Source organism: Rhopilema esculentum, chromosome 8, assembly GCF_057945365.1.
Source record: "Rhopilema esculentum isolate cy_ngs chromosome 8, ASM5794536v1, whole genome shotgun sequence".
Lineage (NCBI taxonomy): Eukaryota > Metazoa > Cnidaria > Scyphozoa > Rhizostomeae > Rhizostomatidae > Rhopilema > Rhopilema esculentum.
This window is the reverse complement of record NC_142822.1, coordinates 4,468,906-4,486,775: the sequence shown is the minus strand read 5'-3', so window position 1 is coordinate 4,486,775 and position 17,870 is coordinate 4,468,906. Positions and strand designations below refer to the sequence as shown.

Sequence of the window (17,870 nt, the reverse complement as noted above, 5' to 3'; positions counted from 1 at the left end):
CTCTTCTCGCTCTATATAGTTGTTCTATCATACATCGCAATTTCTGGTGAATTGATACCTCGCTGACTTCCTCATCAACCTTAATCTTCCATCCCCTAATTCTTTTAGGCATCCGTCAATATTGATACGTCGTGTTTTTCTTCTTAAGCTCATGAGTAGCTGTAAAGAAGCTGATGAAGAGACGAGAAATCTTATTGGTGTCTGCTTCGGTCATCTTGGAGCAGTTGATCCAGGAAGGTTTGTCACTTTATTGGTACCAAACGAAGACTGTTGCCATCCGTAACTGATTTCTTGAAAATGTTATCATTTCATAAGCGAACGCAATCTCAGGGCAAATCCGTTAGAATGGAGCTATGTAAATATTCAAGAATTTTCCCAACTTATGAAAGGCAGTTTTGCAAAGTTTTGCAGTGTTATTAGTCGTAGGGATGTTTAAAAGGAAATATTTGGAAGAAACGGCTTTTTAAAACAGATTGAAAATTTCAAGATGTGCTAGCCAAAAGCCCTATATAAAGCCCAAAGGAGTGTCACAAGCATTTTTTCATAGCCTGATACCCACTTACTAATGAAAAAACTTTCTTAGCTCGAAATATTCCAAAATCTGACTTGAATGTCTTGGTCGGAAATAAGTAGATTTCATTTTTAATTCAGGTCAGCTCAACTAAATATTGTATGGGGGTAATCAATATAATTTTTGCAATATTTTGTTGGTTAAAACATTTGTTCAAGTCACTTATTGTTTTTGTAGGCTAGAGATTTCGAGCGATGGTTTTAGTGGTGATAATGTAATTTATCAGGTGAGATAATATTCTACGAACACAATACTTTAGAAGTAGCTATTCAGGTTTGTATATTTATTGATGTGTTTTTTGAATCCAGAATTGAAAATAAGCTTATACTAATTGAAAATAAGCTTAGTCAAATTAATGGAAGTACCTATTTCTAATCACACTATTGTGAAGTTATCCGTCCATGTTAGGTCACCCAATTATAAAAAAATGTAAGCTATTATTGTCACATTTTACTAGAGTTCCTCCATCATATAAAACTGCATTCGAATTTCATCGACGGTTCATAGTGAAGTGAACATGTGACAGTATGAGCAGTTACTCATTGGTTTCGGCTAAGCTCCTAGGAATCATCATCATAAACAACATCATTTTCATATTATTGTCCTCTTCTATCTGTTTTTGTTCATTTATTTGAGAGACATCCATCTGTATTAAGCAAAGAAGATTTTTATTTGTTGATAATGAGCCGAAGGCATTTTATTAAACGTCTGCAAATTATCAAATAGCCTATGACGTCATTTCTTCCAGAATGGGGTTGAAGATTTGAACTTTGCAGTGGATTTGATCAATGAGCTATGCAGAGCTTTTCTCGCTGCAAGTGACACGAGAGCACAGGTATGGCCGTCGGAGTAAAATTACGTATTTTTTGCCAATCGTTAGCGTAATTTTGTTCCGTTTCAAACCAAAGTTGTTGCTTGCACCGAGACAAAAAAACACTATACACATGAAATTAATTTATCAGAGATTAAAGCAACATTACTATTTTTTCATCTTGTCCTGGATTGGATGTCCTATTTAGATTGTCATCAAGATAGTTCATGTTGTGGATTAACCTCAACCTTAAACCAAAGAATCTCGTCCCTAAAACCCATGTTTGTTGTCTTCTGTGAATCGAGGTGCTTTCTATAATAGAAAAACTTTCAATATAAATGAATGTTTATGATGTATTTACAATAAGAGCCACTAAATGAAAACAAACGCGAAGACAAGAACGCAGGAGTCTCTTTTAATTCAACTCAACGGAAAGATAGAAAAAAGAAAACAGAGGCGCCGAGTTAAAAACAGTAGAGTCAGCACGCAGGCTAAGGAATCTCTATAATATTGTATTTAAAGTATTGAAGTTTAAAGCATGTATAGCATTTTCTTTGGATACCCTATTAATGATATTCCTATAAAATTACTTAGCCTTTCGACAATCTCTATTGATACCTGCTTATAGTTTTTCTATTTAAAAATATCTTTGAAAAAAGAAACATTTTGAAACACAATTTAGCTTTTCGTCGCACGCTCTTCAGATTATAAAACGTCAGAAAACTGATCGAAAACTCTAAGTTAGCAAATATATTTCTAATTTACAAATCGGAAGAGGCTGTCCAGAAGTGCGAACACGCGACTGTGCAGGTTGCCATTTCAGTACCCCTTGCTTATTGACAACATTACCAATGAGGTCTTTGGGTGAAAGCCAACTCCTTCTGTCTACACATAGCGGTTTTTACATTTTCATGTAAATATATTCTTAATTCATTTTTGTTTTTTTAGGATTGCTCGGCATATGCAATTCAAGAGGTTTTGCAATTCTATAACTGCTCGGACACAAGTCACAATAAGTAATTCCTCTCTATCACCTCATTCCAATTGCAGAAATTCTTAACCTATTATTCTTTCAGCAGGACTTATCATGAAATATTATTTATAAACCCCACGGAAGTTTTAACAGAAAATAAAACTGATATTTTATCCGACGAAAGTACTAAGTCGTTATTTTTCGCCATTCCCTGCTATCTTCAAAATTTATTACCATCCTAATGCGATTGATCTTCTGGGATATGTCTCAGTTTGAGTATTTTTCAAGCAAATTTTTTGAATTTACAATGTTTAGATTATGCCAAAGCATTGTTTTTGTCGTAGGATTTGGCAGAAGTTTCCTGAACAAACCCAGGAAGTATTGAGGCCACATCTGCATTCAAAGTGAGTAGATTCCAAATCATTTTGATGTCAGTAATAAGTCTCCGTTTGCCGGACACCAGACAAATCACTTTAGCTTTACAAATCTCCATAAGTACCACGAAGCATGGAAATATATTCCTTTTGCTTGTATTGTTTGTGTTTTGAATTCGGGAGAAAATCCCACGTTTCAACATAATAATATATATATCCTTACTTTTTTATGACAGTTATTCATTGCCTTGTTATATGAAACTGACTATATCGAAAAACCTGATATGTGTTCCTATATTGAACCTTGTTTTGCCATTTGCATCTAAGAAAAGAAGACACATTTCTGTCATTCATTTTATCGTTATGCTTAAGTATTTTAAAATGTCTTTGTCATACTACCAAGTATTCGATGCTTACTTGTAACTCAAAATTGTGCATGCCAGGTACCTTCATTCAAGCTCTGATAGCTGGGCAAATTTGCCACGCCCGCTATTCGGCAGTTCAAAGGGAAGAAACTTCAAGGAGTGGGCATGCACATGGGTTGGCTTTCTTATTTCAAAAGTGAGCTCTCACCTAGATATTTTCTTATCTATTCGTTACTTTTCAACAAATACTGATTGAGCACCTGTCTTATTCTTTCCGGAAAGAATTTCAGTTAAAAACCTTCCTCGTGAAACATTTAAAGATATCCTTCTAAAACAACTCTTCACATATTGTTTATTTACCTTTCTCGCCACTATGTTCTTATTTTCCTAGAGTTCAGATAAAAAAGTATCTGGTGCCCTCCGTCCCTGTACATCCATTGTGAAGGTACTATTTCATTAGAAATTATATATCATTTTGATATTACGCTTTGGTGTGCTATCCTACCAGAGCATATGCAGGTCTATACGGCATTCAGAACTTTATAACAAGCCGATAAACATTAATCATTTTCAACATAATATTTACTTATTTGGTTATTAAAAAAAAGGTAGAATTTCTGTACAAAATTCATTGTCAAAATGTACACTGCAAAATGCAGAGTGCAGAGTGCAGAGTGCAGAGTGCAGAGTGCAGAGTGCAGAGTGCAGAGTGCAGAGTACTTAGTGCAAAACGTAACTCTATGGTACATGGTACAAATTCCTTTTGTTTAAATCTTATAAGCAAAATACGAAATATGAACGAAACGCAGAGTATAGAAAGTAGAGCAGATGAAGTCCATAAGGTAGCGTTTAGTATTACAGTATATCAGTATTACAGCATATCAGTATTACAGCATATTATGCAGTTTAGTAGTATTATTAATGCAAGCGCCCTGTGACGAAAGCTATCAATAAAGTATGTAATTTGATTATTAGTAGCAAAAGTTTCGGATTTAATCCGATTTGACACAACATAATTTCTACCTTCCTAGCATGACCTGAAAATGGCCAATTTCATCCTGCCACATGCTGCGTTTTTTGCCATAGTTGAAAATGATTCCGTTGCTCAAGAGGTTTGTATTATAGTTCAACAACATAAGAAGCAATTCACTATCGAAAAATATTTGTAGAATTAGTATCAGAAGTTTTCAAATCACATTAAAATGCAGGGTCGTGACACAGAAAAGCAGATTTCTTCGGTATTTCTCACCTTTGGACTACATTTATAATCAACCCTTCTGTTTTATTCGGTATGATGTGTCTTTTGTTTCACTTTGTTGTTTTCAAATGAACTTACTTAAGGCTACGACAACTAATCGTGTTTTGTATCTGCAAAGATGCATTTCAAGGGGACTATAAATGAAATGCAAACGGTCATACAGAGGGTTCTCATTGCTACTGCTTTGTTCCCACTAGAAGGTTCTCATTGCTACTGCTTTGTCCCCACTAGAAGGTTCTCATTGCTACTGCTTTCTCCCCACCAGAAGGTTCTCATTGCTACTGCTTTGTCCCCACCAGAAGGTTCTCATTGCTACTGCTTTGTCCCCACCAGAAGGTTCTCATTGCTACTGCTTTGTCCCCACCAGAAGGTTCTCATTGCTACTGCTTTCTCCCCACCAGAAGGTTCTCATTGCTACTGTTTTGTCCCCACCAGAAGGTTCTCATTGCTACTGCTTTCTCCCCACCAGAAGGTTCTCATTGCTACTGCTTTCTCCCCACCAGAAGGTTCTCATTGCTACTGCTTTGTCCCCACCAGAAGGTTCTCATTGCTACTGCTTTCTCCCCACCAGAAGGTTCTCATTGCTACTGTTTTGTCCTAACCAGAAGGTTCTCATTGCTACTGCTTTCTCCCCACCAGAAGGTTCTCATTGCTACTGCTTTGTCCCCACCAGAAAGTATTACACATATTCTAATTTTGTTCCAAATATATACTGATATTTTGACGCACATTGAAACATTTTGTCCGGGAGGCCAGTTTTTTATTTTAGAAGCCCTTATTAAGCTTTTTACCTAAGTGACAGTTTTAATTTATTTATTTATTTAGATATATAATCAAGAATCGTTCAGCAACTATTTATCCTTGAAATATTTTATTAACTAAACTTCCAGGTTTTTTCTGAAATTGAAACTGTGCTTCATGCTGTATTGGGCAAGAAGCCAGGTACGTATTTTGGCAATTTTTCCGATTCTTTTGATGAATTTGTTTATTGCTGTTTAATAGTTTGACCCATTAATATATAGGTACAGTTTTAGTGTCATCCTGGTTGTATTGAAATTTGATTTTTGCAGATTTATTAGCTTGTATCATTTCCTTTAGAATCAGCTTATTTATTTCAATATAATATTTAAAAAAGTAATTATTCGCCAAAAGTATTTCAAATATCAACTTATTGTAAAAATAAAGGGAGACTAAAGCGCGCTATAGCGAGCTGCTCAAGTTTTAAGGCTGTTTCAAATATTTTCGCTCTCTACTCATAAAGTACTTGCCGTAGAATGTCAAATTGTAACAAATTGCAACGGACATGGAAAATCAGAAAAATTAAAAGAGCCATTTTCTGGTGAACAACATAAATGAAGGACATTTTCATAGTCTCAAGACTTTTTAAGGGGACTCCCCCCAAGATTGCTCTAATTTTCTGTGCTTGTGGTTTTTTAAAGGCCTGTGTTTTATTTAATCTTGTTTGACTATTTAAAGGCTTTGCCACAATGAGCGCTCAAGCAATCTACTCTTTATTGGACTTCTTGAATGCGTGGATTGACGAAGGCAGACAGGCCAGATTCAAAGCTTCGGGGCAAGTTTATTCAGGTAGCAAACTGTCTAAATGCAAACTGTTGGTAGCTTGCTGGATGTTTTGTTACGATACAATGATTTCTATTCCCTGCAAAACTTTTGATCGGTTTGCAGCATTTTTTGTCAATGTTATTTATGTGAAAATTTCCCACTGTCAATTTATTCTTCTCTGAACCCCGTATGTCGTCAGAGGTTATGGGTGTATAATTGAAGCATTGTCTGGGGCATTTGATATATAGGTATCTGAGGCAATAAGAGTTTATATTGGTTATTTTCTATATTTAACGTACATGTGATCATCATGAAGCAACTTTGCATTGTCCGTCATGAATACTTTTGGCATTGTACATACTTACTTTTTATTGGGCATTTCAATCGCATGTACTTTGGCACTCATACTTTAACTTTGATATTCTTATATTCTCCTTTAATCGATTACAGGTGTATTTCAAGAAAAAATCGAACAGAAGATTGTTGAATTCATCAATGGAATTTCTAAGGTATTATTTTTATGCATTTCTTATTTTTCGATGTTTTTATATTATCTCTTCCTCGAAATATGGGAGATGATGCCCTTCGTGCATTTTTTTTGTAAATTGTAACACACCGTTAAACCTCGGGTAAGCCCGGAAGGGTTTATTTTGAAGTTCACTTTTAAAAACGAAACATTCGCAAAACAATGTTGACAACGAAAACATTCTGAAATAAGTTACAGTTTTCCATTTTCCGCTGAATATGTGAGTTACCATGGGCTATAATGTTAGGGTGGGGGTTTGGGACTTCGAGGCTACGGGCTTATTCGAGGCTGGGGGTTTATTGTCTATTCGAGTGTAGTGGCTTATTGGAGGAGGTGGGCGGCAATTCGAAAATTTATGTTAAGTTACATTGTTAGCCTTTACACTATTTCCCACATGGTTGCAACTAAGAATCCCATTTGGTAAAAGAACTTTTTCTCGTTGATATCATTTTCTGCTGTATCATTTTCTGCTAGTTTTCTACTCAGTCTAGCTGTTAGCCATTCTAATTGACATTCCAAGCAAAGGGCCTAGTCTGCCTGAGTTCGCATAAAGCAAAAGAGCCTTGTAGTGTATTGTTGCATTTTTCATTGCTGATTTTCTAGTATACCTTTATCCCTGGTCCACAGCAGTCTACCACTGCGTTGTAAATGTGCCTTTGAACTGCATTTCAGAAACTTCTTTCGTCAGTGGCATTCACCTGCAAGGCGACGCCGCGAGCTCTGATGTATCTTGAATCGTACATTGATAACAACGACGAAAAGTTGCAAGAGAACTTGGACATGCTACAACGGATCTACTACGCTTTGGATGAGCCTGACGGCATCAATGGTGTTGCTGCGGCTAGGAAAGTAGAAGTGTCCTTGAAAGAACAGATTTTGGATCATGAAAGTTCTGGTAAGTGTATATAAATCTTTATATATTGCAAAATATATTCACCAACCTGTCTGTGTCAACTGTGAAATCATACTGCAATCAAATTTTACATATTAAACCTCTTCGTGCTGTTTTCACTGATCCTGCCACAAATTGACGCTTTCATTGATGATAACGTCAGATGTCCAAATCGTGGACTCTTGAGCTTCTTATTTCCTTTGGAATCAATGTCCAACCCGATACAAGAAATGCATAGTTGCTGCTCCATATGAATGCCTGGGGTGGTTTATTTTAATGATTTTTGCAAGCAGAAACCAAGCCATTAGCATGAACATTCCCCTGGATGAAAATGCATTGCCTCCTAGACTAGGTGCGTTTTGTCTATCAGCCCTACTCTTTAATTTTCCTTTGCCTTGATTTGACTATGTTTCCATCACGAACAACCGTTGGTGAAAAAGTAAATGGAATAACGCAAAACCTTGTGTATTAAAACCTTGTGGCGAGCACTAATCCATATGAAGACTTTTCTCATTTATAGGTAGACTTAGGGACGCTGCTGCATGCTACGAGAAAGCTATACAACAAGAAATGAACGATGTTACTCATCACCAGGTATTTTCGAATGATTCTGCAACTATTTTTCAGTCTTCCTGGTTTTCTCTTTTCTCTGATACATGTAGCAGCTTTCATGCCCCCTCCCTAGAGAAATATAAAAGGGGGCATTCTTTTATTTATTTTCTTTTTGTCTAGAGCTTACTTTAGATACCCCCACCCTCGGTTAGGAGAGTCAAGACGAGGCATGTCAATGAGTTCCCAACATTGTTTCCAGGACTATTCATTTAATCTTCCCGTGACTAATGAATTTATTATTCTGGTACAGGGTCTGCTACAGTGCCTGATCCGCTTGGGACAGCTCAACACTGCATTGATGGATGCAAGTGGAATCGTTACAAAACGGTAGTGTTACTTATAATTGCATGTTAAGTGGCAATTGAATTCTGTCAACTAGATTCATAATGCTGCAAACCTGCGAAGAAACGCTAGCAAGAAAATATCACTTCTTCTCGTTTTGCAAGTTTAATGAAGTGAAAGAGGCTGTATCACAGGGATATAAACTTTGAAGATAGGCCACGATGCAAGAATCTTTGCTGAGAAGTTGCAATAACAAAAAGTAGAAAACAAATACCTTCATTCAATGTTTTTCTGTCTGTCGTTCGGAAATATTACAGATGTTTTTTCTATTGAAACCAACAAAGATCAATAGCCATTCTTTTTTGCAGTTGTTCCCTATATTTGATCTATATCTGTAAGTAGCTCACTTTGCCCATGCAGGCCACTTTGGAAGAAGGATATTCTACCGTATCAGTCGGAGGCAGCATGGAGACTAGGTCAATGGGACACTCTTAGAGAGAATCTTGATGGAGTGAGTTGGCTTTTTACGTCTGTTTCACCACTTATTTAATACCCATGTACTTATTTAATACCCATATCTACACCCTCTAGCTATGTTTCATGTATCTCGATTTGTTTACATCTGAACATACCCTTATTTGCCTATTCGACAAATGTATATATTGTTCTTATATTTCATTAATACCCTTAAGTGTGTTATATTTCCAGTTTTTTTCTTTTTATTCAGGTCTCTGAATTTGATAACTGGAGTATCTCTCTCGGAAAGCTGTTGGTTTACGTTAAGGATCAAGTAGGTTATTGCATATTATATACCTCTCACTTTAGAAATTAATATAATAGATCCTCCTCTATTTAATCTCTCTTATAGATTGATTATACTTCTCATGGCTGAAGCTAAAATTGTTACTCTTTTTTTATTAAATCCACTTGCATATCAAATATAGACTTGGGTTTTTGAAACAGCAATAGAAACCAATTTTCGGTAGCATTGAAAGGCTATTCTTTCATTATTTAATCTTTCTGGAAAATCGTTTATTCATCGCACATATCATCGCATGTTTCGTTCATTCTTTTCTGTAACGTTTGTTTCACGTTGCTCTTTTCTTAATTGTATAGGTTTCATGTTCTCCCTTTTGCTGATGCCATAACTCCCGGGCTTCCTTATTTCAAAATCCCCTCCATCTTCAATAAGCCTTCTCTACCTTACCACTGTTTTTCCCATTTCTCAGTTTTCACACCCAATCTGTAACAGCTTTAACAGCCTTTCTACTGATAAAACTACCTTGTACCTACTCATAAAACTACTCTCTACCTCGATATGTCATTTTTCAAACAGAGAATAGATGACCTTCACAAGCATCTACAGCTCGCAAGACAAGAACAGATGAAGCCTCTTTCTGCTTCTGGCCTCGACTTGGGGGACAAGTCATACGAATGCATTGTAAGGTATGTCTTCATTTATGTGTAGTTGAATTTTTTATATCATTCCACCTTCAAATTGCACTTGTTACAGAAATAGCTAAAATATAATTCGTCTTTCACCACCTTGCAATCTGTAGTTGTTCCTGGAAAGTATCACTCCTATTAAAGCCTAGACGAAAATGAATTCAAAAATTCCACACATCATGTTCACTGTTTTATTTTGCTTGCTATATGTTATTTTTCAGGTTACACATGCTACAAGAAGTTGAGCAGTTTGCAACGTTGCTAATAAAGAGAAATTCCCAGGATATACGGACTCAAGATTTAATAAAAACCTGGGAACAAAGATATCAGTCAACGCAGGTTCTCATAATTATTTCACAATGAATCTACGTATTTGTTACCATTACTTCCATTTCTGATTTCTCAAATGGAGAACCTTGTCGCCTGAGGAGAAGTCATTGAAGTCGCGAATAAAGAATGCCATTAATATCAAAAGAGCAAACCATAGCCATTCAAATAGATCCTTTGCCTTGCAATTTATCTTATTTAAGTTATTTATCAACTCATTTAGAGTTGCTGGCTATACTCAGTTTCGAATAAAAATCTAGATCATATTGTATTTTGTAGATGTTTGAAAAGCTAAGTATTTAAAGTCAGTTTCCTAACTAACTGCCACACATGCTTTTCTTAAGTGAATTAATTATACAGCAACCTTTTCGCTTATTAAAACCACATTCTTAATTGCAAGTAAATGTTATCTTTGGTATAGACCTTCTAGTCTGGTTAAAGCACATATGGGCTCTTAGTATCAAACAAATACATAAAGCTCCTCCTTTAATATGGGCTCCTTCTTAATCTCATTTAGGCCAACTGCTACAAAAAGCACAAATAACTACCCATAGATCAGATGATCCAGTCTTTTCACTTTGCCTTCGAAATATTAGCTAAATACAGTCTGACGAAGCATGCAAGTAGGAAAACAAATATAAACGATAATTCAGTTTTTCTTTATCTTCGACATTCTCTTACTTAATTTTAAAACGTCTTCTGCTACCCATCCAGCCTATATCTCCGCTTCAACCGCTTCAACCGCTTCAACTTCCGTCTCTTCTCTCTCGCTCACTATTCACAACAACAATAACTCTCGTTCCAGTCTCTCATTACTCACATCCTCACAACAAAAAACCTTTTTCCATTTTTTTATTGAAGGCATCATACAGAATCCGCGAAGAAATACTTTCATTGCGCCGAGTTCTTCTTGATCTACTTCCGAGGTAAAGCATCTGCATTTTGATCATTTTTAGACGAATTTTTCAGCAATTCTTTTGTCCCGGCCTCATTTTATTTGCCTTTCTTTGATGTGGATGCATCAAAATTCTTCTATTACGATTTATAATATTTTTTCTTTATAATCGTAGTCACAGCAATGCTGTCATTAATGAGCAGGACAACTGTTGGCTAAGGATAGCAAAGATTGCCAGGAAGTAAGTAGTGATGAAATCAATCTTTTGTTTTGGGCTACGTTGGGTGTAGAACCAAGCGAACCATCTACGTTGATGCTACACAAAATCACACAGCCCGTAGCCGAAATTGGCCTTTATTTATGGCAAACAACTTGCTTGAATTTCCAATTTTTTGTTTGAACTATCCTTTCTCTTCTACTTCCAATGCCATAGTATCTCATTTTCAGTTTGAGGAAGCGATTGCTCAACCCCTCCCCTCATAGTTTCCAACATTCCTCCCGCCCCGGTGACATCTTTTTTAGACAGTATAATATTTTTTTTTTTATAAGAGTTTGATCCGCCAGTGCAGTATTTGCCGGCGTTTTGCTACTGTTACGTATAAGCGTTGCATGTCTCTTTCTCTTTCTCAAGGGCTGGTCACATCCAGACTGCTTACAGCTCACTTCTAAATGTCAGAGAAACCAACAGGACTGACACTATAATAGAAAGAACCAAGTGGCTTTGGTCGCAGGTAGCCTACGTTTTTATAGCTAAGAGTACTAATACAAGTATGTTGTCAAATCTGTCTTAGTAGTTTTAACTTTGACATTGATATTTCGTTGTACTTTCGTCAACGTCTTATTATTTAGTTTGTTCATTCGCCATATTAATGTGTTATCAATCCTGTACTAGATTGGTGTAACTTTCTGTTGTATGTCGTTGTATGTCGTGGGTGGGGGCTTGTTAAAAGATTTCAATTCCATGGCGGATGCTTATTCGAGTGGGGTTGGCAAATACAGGATGTATTAAAGTCCAGTTGTCTGATGAACAAATGAAGCATAATTTTCAGATTGAAGATCATTGCATATATTAGAACATAGTGTCGAATCTCAATAGTGAGCTATTTTGTTTTCGCTTTTAGGGGGACAGACACAAAGCGCTTCTCTGCCTCGAAAAGGATGCTAGGTAAAGTACTGATTCTGATTGGAAACGAGGTTTTGATTTGTCAGTTGTATCAACATTTTCTAAGGGGAAAAACTAGACTGCCTATTTTTTTTAAAAAATTAGTCACTACTGTATCATATTTTTCTAGCTACATACAAAGTTGTCAAGGGCGTGAGGACATTGGATCTACATATTCGAAGCAAAATGTTGCAAAGGTTGGTTTTGATGCCCTTCAATTGTTCTGTTTGTAATTATACCTTATTGCGATTTTGTAGAGGAGAAATTTATTTCAAATCATAAGGATTGCAGTCTGAAATAAATTCGAAAAAAGGTTCTTTCAAAGATATCTTTGGTACGCTGGGCCATCTGCGTCATATGCAGGAAACCAGACTAACTTTAATTTGCACATTTCATTTATAAGAATACATCGTTGTAAATTGATGTCAATGTACCTTTCTCCCGCTAGGATTCAGAGTCCAGGCAACTGTTCATCCCAACTCTGACCATTGAGCCAAACCAATAAGCTAGATGTCTCAAATCCTTTAAAATAAGTGAAAAAGATGTGGTCTGGTGGTTTTAGCTGCAGCTCCTTTGTGCACAGTGATCTAGTTCACATTTGTTGCTTCATGCCTAACGCCCCCCCCCCAAGTGTGCTTTAGAAATAATGTTTGCATTATTTTGACATAGGTACTCCTTCTCGTTGGAAGATGGATGGAGGAGACGGAAAGCCATGAGCCGCAACCAATTTTGAATCAGTACAAGGTTTGATAACAACGAATCAAATATTAAATATTTCTTTCTGCAATTGTGTGTCTGTTCCATTTAGTGACGCGCTTCTTTGTGTATTGACCTGCATGAAATGTTTCCTGTACTTATTGAAAGTGTTCCCCACAGGTAAGGGTGGCGAAGACAGAAGGAGATTTTTAATGATTGATTGAATCCGAATAACTGGCTAACATCACTCTTCTACACAGCTTTGTAGCATTTTTCCATCTCCAAAGCAAACAGTATTCCTTTATCAAGTATTTTTATGATGCATATTGCCCTTATTAGTTCTCAGTGTCATAGTGATCTTAAATCTGTCAAAAAGAGTTACTGAGAACAACTCTCAGTGCCTTACAAGCCATTTACTAAAACCTTTCAACTTTGAACGACAACCTTTGTATCAATTTTCATTACAGTACTCTATCATGAAAAATGAAATTTATTTTAGGACGTCGTCAACAAATGTGGCGATTGGGAAAAAGGGCATTTCTTTCTAGCAAAATACTACGAGAAAGTCATGAACGCTTACGATGACAAATCAAAAACAAAAGTAACGTAAGTTTGGTTTTATCTTGTTTCGAGCTATGGCACTGAGCCCTGCTAAAATTATGAGAAATTTGATTCTGCTTCATTTCTTGCTATAGCTTTAGATAAAAGATGAAATTTCGCCTGCAAGACGTCACTCAACTTCATGCATGACGCTCACATTTCGAGTTTGAGGACATACATCACTGTGTATCCCATTAATATATTAAACAAAATTTCAAACTTGTGTCGTGGACTATAATTTTTTAAGAAAAACGTGGTGTGAATCTTTGTATTCAAATTTCAATAAAATTTTCAGTGCACAATTTTCTTGTGCTCCTTTCACAACTTAGATTTAGCTTTGAACTTTCTTTGTGATGTCTTGAATGAAAAAAGATTCACCACGTCATTTGCCAATGTTCCGTTTATTTTTCTTCCTGCTTGCAGTGACTTTATACCCTTTGTCATACGACACCATGCTTCGTCTCTTCAATATGGATGCAAATATCTATACCAATCGATGCCAACCCTTCTCACACTATGGCTTGACTTTGGAGTCAAAGCATACAACATCCAACAAGGTATTTTCCTTACACTCAAGTGCCTGAGTTCTAATCGTTTGTTGGTCATGGTTATTTTGGGAATAGCTCCCTGCCCCAATATACCTGATAAAACTGTATTCGTTTCTGCCTTATTCTACAAGATAAAGTGCCTGCAAGACTTAGACGACCAAGCTGAATTTCCAAGTTAATTTCCACTTGAGTGGAGTAAAACAATTTAGCGCAATCTGGTCTTCAACAGAAGGCTGCTGAGAATTCTTTGCGACTCTCCTGCTTTCTACAGTAATCCATCATGATCAGATCAGGCAAACTGATTTTAGAAACATCTTTCACCGTCCTTCTTAATTCTCTTTTTACCTAGACAAAGAAAGCAACTACTCTAAACAGGCCTTGCACAGAGACAGACTGAATTCTGTGAATCAGGTGCGATGGTTTTATTATATTTTATGTTATTTTTACAAACACGTCATCCCTTCCACGTACAAAGTTAATGGTTGATGCTTGTTTCAGATATGAAAAAACCTATTTCATTACTTAAGTTTCTATGTAGATGCTTATGTGTAAGTGAAATCTTAAGACAACGTTCAACCGCTTAAGAAATGTCCTCGGGAAACTTCTAAAAAGCCTTTTCTTAGAATTGTTTTGTAGCATAATTTCTCCTTGACATTATTGTGCCTTTGTTGAGTGTATTTTTATATTTGAAATAATCTTTGCTTTTCTATCATTATAAGACTAAAGATGCTTTGTAGATACAAACCTGGATATTTGTGATATATTTTTTATAGTTACGAGTTACGTTTATAATTCTTGTTACATGATGTAGTTACGAATAAGACGATAGAAATAATACATTCCTGTTTAATAATTGTTAAAGCAAATCTTACAAAATGTAATATTGTGCAAAATCAATTAGAAAAATCATAACTGATAAGTGATAACATTTCGACATTTTTCATTAAAATTGAAGCCCTTGTTTTATTGAATTAATTTCACTGTCTAGACAACGTTTATTCTCAAAGTTTGTTAAAATAAGTTATAGCTAATTTCTTGAATTTTTTAACAAAATGAAATTTCGCCTGATCAGCGCTAAGCTAAATGATGTATTCTTTCTTCATCTCGGAGTATCGATTTCTGATCCGGCTACAATTCCCTAAGTTTCCATCAATTTTAAGGGTATATAGGTTGTTCGTTCCTGGCGACAATCCAACTTTTCATATTACGATAAATGCTAAACGAAAAAGGCTGATTTGTGATCCTTGCGTTTTCCAATACACAACCTCGCCTTGCTTTCAAATTAGAGGCAGCATCTCTACAACAATGCCTCTCTGTTTTTCAGGTTATCAAGGACTTCACGTCAAGTTTACCTGCTTATCAGTTCCTTACGGCTTTCTCGCAGATTATTTCACGTATTTGCCACCCGAGCCCATCAGTTTGGGAGATACTTGGGGTAAGATATCACAGAACGAAGAATTTTTTCTTTCGCTTCTTTATTGAAGCTTCTATAAATCCATCTGATGTAGGCTGCGAAATCGAGAGTGAGCTCAAGACCCCGTGTATGTTAATCATCAACACTAGATAGGCCTTACTCTGAGGTTGGAAATAAACATCCCCCTTTTATTTTTTCGTGTCTTTTGAAGACCCCTGCCCCTTATTCTAGCTCAGCTGCCTCAATGACCTTGCAATCACTTTCAAAACCGTATTCCGTTCAGAATAGCTTTGTTAAAACCCCCAAACTAAGTCCAAACTTGGTCCAAACTTAGCCCTGTACCCTGCTTTCTTTCAACGTCCTACTCCCCTCTATTCCCAACCTCGAGTATCCTTCACAGGTTTGATATTTTCAGGCGCTCTAAAGTTTTCACCTCTTGCTCAAATAGCGCCTATTGTACACTTTAACTATGGGAATTATTTATTGCTTCTCTGACACCTGTATATGTACTGTAAACTGTGACTTGAGAATTAATTTTTTCTCACAGCATAACACATCATGCTGACATTATGCTCATGATTTTCTTAGAAGTAGCATTGATTACATAAGACCCTGTTACATTCTGGTTGACAACTTTTGCTTCCAAATAAAAATAGTTTGTCAATGCCGGTGCAATGCATGGATGCTCGTTGATGACGATGCTTTTGGTACTGCATACCCGTTAAAATTGATTGTGAATGCAATTCTATTTTTTGGAATAATGCAGTTATTCTTCATACTTTTCGTCACAATTTATTTGATTATTTTTATTAAAAATTTTCTGGCTGTAAAGATACTGATAATCTATCCAACTAACGTCCTAAGCTATGCCTTTGAAAACTGATGCACCGTGCTACGCGTGCTCCTTTAAAACAAGCTCAAACTGTTATCTAAAAAAACCTTTTTTCACATACCCATTATCGAATTTCTTCACTACGTTCAAGTTATCAAGAATCCGTTTTCAACCTAGGATTTGATTTCCAAAATATTCCTGGCCTATAAAGATCAAGCGTTTTGGAAAACAGTCGCTGTCTCGAAGGTAACTCAACTGTCAAATAATTTCTTACAATTTCATAGCAACATACTGTGTCTTTGGTAGCAGCAAAGAAAGTATTTACTTTGTTGGCAAGTAAAGGCTTTGGAAAATTGAATAGTATTCAGGTTTTCTAGATAATATTTAGGTAACTGCAGTGCAAGTCACATCAGATTAAACGTTTTTCTTTGTTTCTTTTACTGTTTCCTCAAGACTTAGTGACTTACAGTTGAGTTTATGAAGTTGGCCTAAGAGCATGCATATGACATGTCAATATTATCTACAAACTTGTCAGAAATTCTTTGATGAAATGCTATTTTAGCAAAAAGCCTTTTATACTCTGGGATGCAAGGAAAAGGCATCTTTTTTTGGCAATGAATACATGTTTCGTTTTTCATACAACAAACGATACTTCAGTCGGTGCCCATTGAATTCGTCCACCTCTGAAGAGACCAAATAAATAAACACCTTCAGTCTGCGTTTATACCCTTAGAAAGCTGTGTAGAATAGTGTTTCTGCTTTTACAGCAAGTTTTGATACAAGTTTTGATGTAGTAGCGTAGGAAGGGTAGAATTGTTGGGGGATTCCATTATTTGAGAACAATAGGAGCAAAGGGGATTGCTCGCTGGAAACAAAGGACTGCTGTAATTGTTTTGGGGGCATGGGTCTCCCCAAGAACCATAGTAACTACGCTCCTGTGATGCTACTCATTTGGCTTTGATGCTGATCTTCTGTCTTTTAAAAGAAAATCAATATCTTAATTCACTACTGGTGTTATTTATCATCTGTCTGGTCTAACTCTTTGATGTTTATCAGCTCTCGTTGAATTTCAGTCTTCGTTCAGATCAAGAAAAGACAGATGCAGTGAGCTATTCAATCGTATTTGGTAAGCTCTTCAAATATCTGTTGTCTGTTGTGTAATTTTTTTGGATGCTATTTTCTTTATTTCCTTTTGAGGATATTCCAAAGATATCACATACGAAATGTCTTCAACGAAAGTCACAACATAATCATTAATTTTTTCAATAACATGAATATTCTGCATAATTAATCTGCTGGACACTTCTAAATTCGAAAACCCTAGATAGTAATACCCTTTGACAGAAAGGAACATATCATGAAAGGAACATGACAGGAAGTGCCTTTTTAAAGAGCCTATTGCTGTGAACATATCTACTGTTCTTTGGCTTATTGTAGTTCAATTTTTTTTATTCAATGAAGTTAACTGTCACTAGATGCTTTTTAAGCAGAGCTGTACAAGCTTTGATAACTTCCAAATGCCAATATGTGTTTTTATAAAGTATGAAATATCATTTGAATATCATTCGTCGTTTATCTTTTTATTGCTAATATTTGATAATTCTGTTCTACAGCATGGGAAACAAAACCATGAGGCAATTTATCGAGGTATTTGTAATTCTTGCACTGTGTCGCTCCATCCTATAGATAAATATGTCATTGCATTTCTCAATAACATTTTTCA

The 17,870-nt window shown here is 36.0% G+C and overlaps 1 protein-coding gene across 3 annotated transcripts in view; it reads left to right on the top strand.

Moving 5' to 3' along the window:
- Positions 1–17,870, top strand: part of LOC135694920 (serine/threonine-protein kinase atr) — a 62,659-nt gene that overhangs the window by 36,640 nt on the left and 8,149 nt on the right. For all 3 annotated transcript variants that reach the window (XM_065213805.2, XM_065213804.2, XM_065213803.2), the window contains 31 exons: positions 149–237; positions 749–797; positions 1,320–1,406; positions 2,331–2,398; positions 2,700–2,759; positions 3,173–3,290; positions 3,486–3,539; positions 4,126–4,206; positions 5,243–5,294; positions 5,829–5,939; positions 6,366–6,424; positions 7,114–7,336; positions 7,854–7,927; positions 8,196–8,272; positions 8,648–8,738; positions 8,955–9,017; positions 9,564–9,673; positions 9,895–10,012; positions 10,862–10,926; positions 11,071–11,136; positions 11,527–11,626; positions 12,017–12,060; positions 12,188–12,254; positions 12,727–12,801; positions 13,253–13,359; positions 13,777–13,910; positions 14,251–14,312; positions 15,226–15,336; positions 16,325–16,393; positions 17,221–17,273; positions 17,761–17,794. In XM_065213805.2, coding sequence (XP_065069877.2) covers positions 149–237; positions 749–797; positions 1,320–1,406; positions 2,331–2,398; positions 2,700–2,759; positions 3,173–3,290; positions 3,486–3,539; positions 4,126–4,206; positions 5,243–5,294; positions 5,829–5,939; positions 6,366–6,424; positions 7,114–7,336; positions 7,854–7,927; positions 8,196–8,272; positions 8,648–8,738; positions 8,955–9,017; positions 9,564–9,673; positions 9,895–10,012; positions 10,862–10,926; positions 11,071–11,136; positions 11,527–11,626; positions 12,017–12,060; positions 12,188–12,254; positions 12,727–12,801; positions 13,253–13,359; positions 13,777–13,910; positions 14,251–14,312; positions 15,226–15,336; positions 16,325–16,393; positions 17,221–17,273; positions 17,761–17,794 — 2,571 coding nt within the window. The remainder of the gene's footprint in view (positions 1–148; positions 238–748; positions 798–1,319; positions 1,407–2,330; positions 2,399–2,699; positions 2,760–3,172; positions 3,291–3,485; positions 3,540–4,125; positions 4,207–5,242; positions 5,295–5,828; positions 5,940–6,365; positions 6,425–7,113; positions 7,337–7,853; positions 7,928–8,195; positions 8,273–8,647; positions 8,739–8,954; positions 9,018–9,563; positions 9,674–9,894; positions 10,013–10,861; positions 10,927–11,070; positions 11,137–11,526; positions 11,627–12,016; positions 12,061–12,187; positions 12,255–12,726; positions 12,802–13,252; positions 13,360–13,776; positions 13,911–14,250; positions 14,313–15,225; positions 15,337–16,324; positions 16,394–17,220; positions 17,274–17,760; positions 17,795–17,870) is intronic.